Here is a 9,069-nt window from a genome sequence, read left to right as displayed (position 1 = left end):
ATCCTGCTTGACATGCTCTGTAAAATATCTGACATAGAACATAGATGTGCATTGAACACCACTGAAAGGCCGACCTGATGCAACAAAGTGAGTAATGGTGATACCACATTCCTATTAACATAAAACCATAAAACCATTACACTGAATAGATTCTGCCCATTTCAGAATTAAAAATGAATACTTTAGTTCCATCTGTAAAATATGTGTCCAAAGTCCCAGATCCCAGCCACTACAGCTCACTCTTTAAATACAGTAATTTAAAAATATATAATTTTAATTTGACCTCAAATGGATGTTTATAGAAAGAAAAAAACAGTGAACCAAACATTTTATTTTATTAAAAATACTGATCACTCGTGAACCATTTCATCTACAATAAGTAAGAAAAAATCCACTGAAACAAAAGGTTCATAACTAAGGCCATGGTGCACACCTTACCCAGATGCTAGGTCATATTTGAGCACCCTTTGTTATGTCCCATATTCATCAAAGGTCCCTAGGTCAATGTGTTGAAGTCAAGAAGTATCTTGTTCTTCATTTTGGACATATGTAAGACAACATAAGGTCCACCTCATTCCTGATAACTGGTGGCTCTGGATGGAGAGCGTCAGGAAGATAGTGGCAGGATGTCATGTCCCAGGCATCCAGGATAGTGACAGCCATTCCCTTGAAAGCTGCCCTCATTAAGATGTCCAGCTGAAGAGACAACCAGTCACTGCCATAAATTGACTTCTCACCTGTGTTAGCTGATTTAATTATCACAGTTGTCTGAGGGCTGCGGAACAGTAAAGATGCAATTGCCTGACGGACCCGATCCAACCTTTCTAAATAGACTCTCACAGGGAAGGTGGTGTAGTGGGCCCACAGGGTCATCACAACAACAGTATGAGGCCCACCACCAATCCCAGCTAAGTGGGCTGCCTCATAGTGCAGGTTAGAAATCATAGTCTTGATTACCCGGTAGGGAAGTCCATGGGCCCGCCACCGCACAGCTAGACCAACATTGGCATCCACTGCTAGCAGAGGTCCCGATTGATAATTAACATGCAAGTCTATCCTCTTGAGACCTAAAGTGAAAAACAATGATATGTATCTTTACTAAAGCATCAATGCTCATTTTAAAATAAAATAATAATAATAATAATAATAATAATAATAATTGTCTAATTATGAACGTTCCCTCACAATGTTGTCAGATCTGGGCCAGTGACTTATTACTTTTACAGTTTAAAATGCTTACCAGTACTTAGTTATCCCAAGCCCTAGTACTGGTGACAGAGACCAGTCCAAAGCAATGGTCAGCATCTATCGGGCAACAAGGGACACAATCTTCATAGAAGGGGTGTAACTGGATCACTATTAAATAACTTTTGGCAAAAAATTATTTAAAGCAAATAGCACAGGGCACTTATTTATGTAATTGCACGTGCACTTATTTTTGATATTGTGTATATTGTGAGACAGGAAATCGTTATCTCTGAGACCAGGGTAGAAAAGTTGTTTTTTCTGTTTAACCTTTCTATAGGATATGCCTATTTCTGATGTATATATTTGATACAATGAGCCTGTGTTTACCAAGCCTTTGGTGTATTGTGATGTGAGGAAGTGGCTTGTTTTGTTGTTCTGTGGAAATGTCTGAAGTATTCATGCCAGTCAGACCTTTTCACTTTGCTAGTGAGTCTCCTGCCTCTGAAATAAGATCCAGGAAATCACAGCAAGGTTTTTAAGAATTTCATAGCTAAGTATAAATATTAGTGGCTTTGCAATGCATGTAAATCCATGTTTGTGTAAATAGAGTACATCCTAATTCTAAAAATAGACTATTTCGGAACTGTATAAAAGATGAGCTGTGTGAGCATGTAAGTGTTCTTCTGATTTTTCATCTGACCTGATCACACTGGTATCTTCCACCAGTGTGTGAGAGCAAATAAACATCTTGCTTGAAAGACCTGCTTGGAAACATCTTCAATATTGCTGTATTTCTGTGATCTACAGATTAGACCCTAAATCTAATCCGTTCTCTGGCTGTCTCTGAGGTTTGGACCCAAGCGATTCCAGTACCACACTCTGCCTGCAACCCAGCAGCCCTGATCAATGTTATAGGCCAGGGGGGGATCCATTCACAGCAAACCGGATCCATAGTAAGAGGTCCGGAGTTACCAGCCAGGTACACCAGCAACGAGACACGCTAGCAGCGTCAGTTACGCAGACGAAACCCGGTTCTGGATGTCGGTATAGGAGTCCAGTGGCGGCAGCTTGTGTAAGCCCCTCCTACTGCAGCAAGAGGGCGCATTTGGGATAACGAAAGGGAACGATGGCAAAGTAAGCCCAGCCGGTTCCCAGCAACAACAGACAGGGTGGCATAGGCGGTCCATCCTGTCACAAGGTGTTTTAGTCACAATTCAAAAAATGTACATGTTATGCAAGAATGAACAGCTAGCATGTCTTTCAATATTCAAGTCAGATTTCAGTTCTAAGCACCATGTGCGCTGAAATATTAGGCCCAGCATTTGGTTATGAAAGCCCTCAATGGGGCAGATTAAACATTAGTAACGTTAAAAAAGGATGGCAGGGTTAACTTTAAGAGTATTGCAGTTTTATCATTTGATATAAAGCCTCAAAAGACCATATAAATCCATGTGAATGGACCAGGTTATATTTCATGTAATAAAGTCACCCCTGGATGTTGTTGAATATGTTTAATTTAAAGGGTTTTAAAAGCTTAATTCTATATTCTACAGATAGGTCCAGTGTACTGTATCATATAAAAGCATACAAATTCCACATCCATAAATCTGGATTCAAAAGATTGCAAGAGAACATGCAGTTATTGGTGAGCTAGCCGGCTGGAAACTTACTATATATTTGCCCCCCACAAGCATATTAAATGCCCGTCCTAAGTAAGCAATACAGAAAGGAGACCTAACAAGACCAAGGCAGCTGCCTATGAATTGAAATGATGGCTCTGCCTTATTTACTTTGTATATATGCAGTCTGCGATGTTAATGTACTCTATATGTTGTTGGCCCCAGATTAACAAATTTGTTAGCCAATCATGAGTCCCAAGTATTGTTGAATTTCAAAGTGCTTTGCTCATCTGTCATATAAATCCAAATTTTCTGAAGGTGGTGAACATCCTTTCCCTTGTCTAGTGTCAGAATGTGAAAAAAGACACCAGAGAATAAATGAGGTGGAACTGCATACAGTATCTTTTTTCAGAGCTTAATTTTAATGACATACATGGAGCAGTAGTACAGAAACCACCATGCTCTTAAAACCTTTCCTGTGGCATGAGTTGTTTTGTCCTGAGAAAGAGTCATTTGCATTTGATGTAGTCTAGGATTGCTACATAGTTGAGAAAGTGGAAGTGCCACAGTTATCCTTTTCCTGGAGCAGAGTTTGGAAGGCATAGAGAGGGTCCTGGAACCTGAACAACTTTAGAGGACAGCCTGTCAAGTTTTTATTTATCCAGAGAACATATAATTTGCATTTGCGGAAATCTGTAGTCCCTCTATCCTCACCCTTTCAAATTAATAAAATAAGGTTAAGGTAAAGCATTGAAAAGACTCCAAAACCTAAATCAATACACTCATTCTCTCACACTTCCTGTGCTATAATTAACTACAAAACGTTCCCCTAACAGGCTCTGTGCCATCTCTTCTGATCATCAATCTGAGGTATTTGGTGACAACCCCTGAGCACGGTAGGATGACTTCACTTACTTGGTATGAACATCTCCAAGTATTCAAACCACTGGCGAAGAGTAGAATCTCCGAGCATGTGGATGTCTTTCCCTTTGAGGCAGGCAAGAGCATCGGATGGTTTAGGAAAATGCTGCCCTAGACATGTGAACGTTGTCCAGCTGTCATTATAATAAAAGCCAGAAGGTTTTGTAGATATCAGACCAGGTCTGCACATACGGAGTTTAAAAGTGAGGTCTGCAAGAGAGTGGGGCGAGAAATGTCAAGTGATTGAAGGGCAACTCATTTTTTAAGGTTTCACAAGGCAGTCAGAGGAGGTCATATACAAGGTGCACTAGATGTACACCACAAAGCGCCTTATGTTGTACGACTGCACCTGGATAGAACACCCAGCATACTTCAAGGACCATACCTATCCTCTACTTGGGCCAAACCTCACAACTAGTCTGCCTAGGTATTTGAAGAGTCGGCAAAATCTCGAGGTGCACTATGCAAAAGGTTAAATGTCATATTGTTAGTGCCACAGATTCAATACAAGAAACTTTTAAATTTTGCTTCTAAAATATTGCCTGGTGTAAATGAAAATACACAAAATCAACATCGAAGCACAAAACAGCTACCAATAAAAGCAAAGGATCATGATCATCATCTATTTATATAGCTTCACCAGTTTCGCAGATCTGTATAGAAAATATCGGTCATTCACATCGGTCCCTGCTCCATTGGAGCTTACAGTCTAAATCTCCTAATACACACTAACACACATGTTCATTTTGCTGTGAGGCTGAAGGATGAACTACTGAGCCACTGTGCATACATGCAATTACCTCTAGCTCTCAGCTGGTGCAAAATTCAAATCCTTTTGTTGAGTGCCAAAGGCTGTGCACCCTTTCCTACAGCAAGAATAGCAATTATCGTCCCTAAAAATACACCCTTTGTCTGATTTTAATAATCCTATTCCTCAAAAAGAAATCTTGTTGATGCACTACGCTGGAAGACTAGTCCCTACTCCATACTTTGTAAAGAACCACGCCCTAACACCACACAAATTCTCCTCTCTCACTGCAAATATCTTCTCCTCAAACGCTGCAATCTTGCTCTGTATACCCATGGACCTTGGTGGAAAACAGGATGCAAGTATGCAAATCCAGGTGCATTACTGGCAGAGAGCTCCTTTGCAATCTGCAGTGGGGGGTATTGAAACTTGTAAGCTCCAGAAAAAGCAAAGTACAGAAAAGAACAGCAAAAGAAAAATAAGAGGACGCAGCAAAATTATATATAGTTAGACATGTTAAGCTGGGTACACACTACACTGTTTTCCTCCAATAATCGGCTCAAACAGCCGACATACGACCACTCGTTTAAAAGTCGGGTCAGTGTGTGCAGTGACACGATGGTCGAAAGTCTTCCTAAATGGACGATTATCGCCTCATTTGGTTGGTCGTACCGTTTAATATTTTCGGTCCAATCTCGTTTCCGCTGTGTAGTGTGTATAAACTTCCGACCGATCCACAACAGTGAGTACGAAATTACAGTCATTGCTCACGACAACATGGCTGTAAAAAGTCGCTAAAGGGACGTCCGCTCTTCCCTTTATCGTCCTAAACAAGGCTAGTGTGTATGCAGTCCATGGACCGAGCGATCGGATCATCCATCGCATGTAAAATCGCTCTGCATAAAAAGTTGGTCGAAATTTCTGTAGTGTGTACCCAGCTGTAGATAGCTTTAAGTAGACATCAAAAAAGAAAATGAATATGTATAAGTGTATACCTGCAGAATTCTTACCCAATGAGCTGTTATCTGATATCACACTGAGTGGAGAAATTGAGCCCGAGATAATCTGGTTGGTTACAGAGCTGTTGGAGGTCAATAAATTATATTATTATTTAACATTAAATTTATAATAGCATTATTTGGAGCAATAGCATTTGGGTGTTAGGACCACCCACATTTAAATGTAATTTAATTAATTAATTAATTAATTAAGGCTGTGAGATCTGGGGGTAAATGTATCACACTCTGGTTTGTACAAGTCGCCGGAAATCGGTGAGTTGACAGCTAAAATTTAAAGCGGCGCTGCCTTGCAAAGGCAAGTTTCCCTTTACAAGGCAGCGCCGCTTTAAATTTTAGCTGTCAACTCGACGATTTCCGGCGACTTGTACAAACCGTAGTATGACATATTTACCCCCTGGTGCTTTATTCACTTGAGGGGGAGGGGTGCTGCTTTCTTTTTAGGGCTCCAGTTGACTTAGCAGCCACATTGACGGATGGCATGGGACTTTGAGTGAAATCTTCTGCTAATGATTAGCCATGTCATGCCAGAAGTGCCAGCCAGCCCCGGGACCATTTTCCCTAGGAAAGACTGGGACTGCATAGGAAGTTAATGTGACTTATGGTCACTTTCATGATTGTGTAGATACTATGTGCGCCTCTTCCTGTCCAGCAATGCTGCCCCGAGTCGCTCACCTCTGGTTGCCTGCTGTTACCTGTGGAGAAGGGAGAAGCTATGGGGTCAGCCCTTCTGACAAGAAGCTATCAATACAGGGCAGGTGGGTTATCGAATGACTTCCCTGCCAAAGGCATATCATTATGGGTGGGCATAAAAGAAGGCTTTGCCCCAGTTGTTCTCTTTCTGTCCTACCTGGACATTTTGACTAGGGGCTGCAACTCATCACTCTTATTTTTATCACTTTGTGAACCCACCACAAGTAGATAGACATTGGACCTGGTCTCTAACGTGCTGATAGTCGAGCAGAAACCATGACTCAGCAGCTGAAACAGTAATATCACAGGGATTGATGCCCAAATAGTCAGCTTTCCAAGAACTACAATAATGTCCATCAAGGTGGTGTGGCCCAACCATGCAAAGTATTTGAAATCCACACTTGACAAGATTATCTATAAGGTGCATAGGCAGCATCTGGAAGTAGGCCACATGTGATTAATAATAATTATTGATTATACATATTTTAATGCATTCTATCAACACCTGCAGAGAAGGAAGAACATCACCAATGGGGTATGCAACACCTAGCAGAGTGGGATTGCTGCAATGCATCTGAGAGACAGGGCATCACTGAGAGTTTCAGGGCCTTGGGCAGTGGGTATTACCAGATCGCTGGGCTGGCAAGGAGAAAGTGAATTTATTTTCCCTGAGCTTCAAATAGTGCGAGAAGATGCCTCAATGGGGTTTGAGGTCCCCAGCCATGTTCTAAATGTTGATGAAGAAGTTTATAGGACATTAATTTCTGTTGTTGGATGAAGAGATGGAGGGCTGGAACCTTCAATGGACAAGATAGAGACCATGGAGAACTGGCCTCAACCCCACAAGTTGAGTGAGCTGAGCTCATACTTGGGGTTTTGTTCTTCTTATTGAAGATTCATGCCTCATTATTGAGCTTTCACATAAATCCACAACAACTTTACTCATGAGATACCCTTCACACTGCGGTATACCTCCCCACAAGAAGAGAGAAGGAAAGGTCAAGCATCATAAGCTGAGTTATCTCTTTTGGGACAGATGGAGTCCAAATAATCTTTTAAAACACATACATACAGAAGTCTCTAACACAGGCTTTTGTGTTGGTTAATGCAGACCCAAAAGGCCCTTTCAGCTAAATGTTGAGCCATGCTTTATCAACTGTATGATGATGGTTTGAGGACTGAGGAATGGCTGGAAGATCTGGGATCCTGAATAGGATGAATGCTTGTATCTATCTATCTATCTATCTATCTATCTATCTATCTATCTATCTATCTATCATATCTTGTGTGGTATTCTGTTTACTGTGTAATAAAATTAAATTATGATCACGTTTAGTTGTAATGTTCTCCTGAGTAGGTGTCTGATGCCTGCATGATCATGATTGTGCTATGATCATATCTAGTCAGGTCAGCTGTGTTATAATCATTTCCAATGGTTATATATTAATATAGGATACAATAGTATTTTAATATGTCACGTCAGGGTTTAAAGTGTTCTACGCCTGTTTACAGTGTAATAGAATTACATTATGGTCGTGTCTACTGGTCAGGTTGGGGTGTACTGTGGTGTGTGGAGTGTGCTATTTCTATATAGAGAGTGATAATATCATATTATGATCATTGTGGCAAAGAGGTGCATACCAAGCAGCAGTTAATAAAGGTTTTGTCTATCTCGGATCTTTTCATGCTGGTAGGGTGATCACTGTTCAAAATTCCATATATGTTAATTTTTTTTATTCTGTTGAAATTGTAAAAGCTACCCTAAAAGTGCTGCTCACAGACTTGGGATAAGCTGGAGAGGGGACCACAACCTTAGCATGATAATTCAGTGAGCAATCCATTGTTATCTAAGGGTGGTAAGCTTTATTGCCTGGCTGACTGGAGTCACCCTCAGCAAGGAATCCAGAAGGGGTCAGCAATCCCTCCAGTGTCAACCCCAGAGTTAAGCAAGATAAATTAATAAAAATACTGGGTCTGGCTACCCCTCTATATCCAGGGAGCAAAGGTATGGGAACATATCTCAAATCTAGGGATGAAATGTTGTTTTTGTTGACAGTAATGACCAGGGTTACGATTCCCGTTGGACTGAATCTACAGAGGGAGAAGTCTTCATATTCCCTATCATTTCCTTCTCAGTGCTTAACCAAGGTGTGCCCACCAAAGCTGGGTGATAACCTGGGTTAACGGCCACCATAGATGGAACCCAAGGTTTGCTCTTGGATAACAGATGAAGCTACCTTCTGTTTGTAATATGTTTCATGTTAACTGCTGTGTACTGTATGGTTGTAAATTTTGTTATCTGGTAATTGATTGATCATAGCCCTTTGTGACAATCATGACTACTGGTCAGGTTATGTTGATGATAATTTAGACCTTTTTCTTAGAGTGTGTTTCACATATTGCATACTAATTCCCTTGCCCAACTGGAAGGCATTTTCAAATATTGAAAATAGCAATAATTTGTACTTAGCTTCACGTGAAGGGCATCTCGAGTCCCCTAATGTTTTTCAGATTGTTTTTATCTATAATATGTTTTATATATAACATTTTTTATACATTGTATATAATTATAAACATCATTAAATGTTCAGATTTCACCAACCTGTATTTGAGGTTCATTGGCTCCCTAGAGGACTTACCCATTCAGCAGAGAGTCCTCCAGTTGGTCTGTCACTTTTCGGAATCCACCAGTGGAGTGATAGACCCAGGAGTCACAAGGCAGCTTCCGTGGCCTCACACACTGCCACGTGTTACCAGAGACGGGGTCCTTGTATTGGCACACGTCCTTACCCTCCAGTTCCAGGTTGCACTCCATCACCTCGCTGCTACCGTTAAATTGGAAATACCCATAGAAATAGACCTGTGAGATGGAACCAACATATTC

The 9,069-nt window shown here is 40.9% G+C and overlaps 1 protein-coding gene across 4 annotated transcripts in view; it reads right to left on the bottom strand.

Moving 5' to 3' along the window:
- Nucleotides 1–507: 507 nt before the first annotated feature.
- The window catches only part of LOC142151143 (NXPE family member 3-like), a 42,568-nt gene continuing 34,006 nt past the window's right edge, over nucleotides 508–9,069 (bottom strand). For 3 of the 4 annotated variants that reach the window (XM_075206498.1, XM_075206500.1, XM_075206501.1), the window contains 4 exons: nucleotides 8,825–9,045; nucleotides 5,472–5,557; nucleotides 3,723–3,938; nucleotides 508–1,067 (listed from right to left, as the gene is read on the bottom strand). In XM_075206498.1, coding sequence (XP_075062599.1) covers nucleotides 535–1,067; nucleotides 3,723–3,938; nucleotides 5,472–5,557; nucleotides 8,825–9,045 — 1,056 coding nt within the window. In that variant the 3' untranslated portion in view covers nucleotides 508–534. The remainder of the gene's footprint in view (nucleotides 1,068–3,722; nucleotides 3,939–5,471; nucleotides 5,558–8,824; nucleotides 9,046–9,069) is intronic. The other variant, XM_075206499.1, reaches the window with a different exon arrangement.

Source organism: Mixophyes fleayi, chromosome 4, assembly GCF_038048845.1.
Source record: "Mixophyes fleayi isolate aMixFle1 chromosome 4, aMixFle1.hap1, whole genome shotgun sequence".
Classification (NCBI taxonomy): Eukaryota; Metazoa; Chordata; class Amphibia; order Anura; family Limnodynastidae; genus Mixophyes; species Mixophyes fleayi.
The sequence above is the reverse complement of the archived record's forward strand: the minus strand, read 5'-3'. Positions and strand labels throughout refer to the sequence as shown.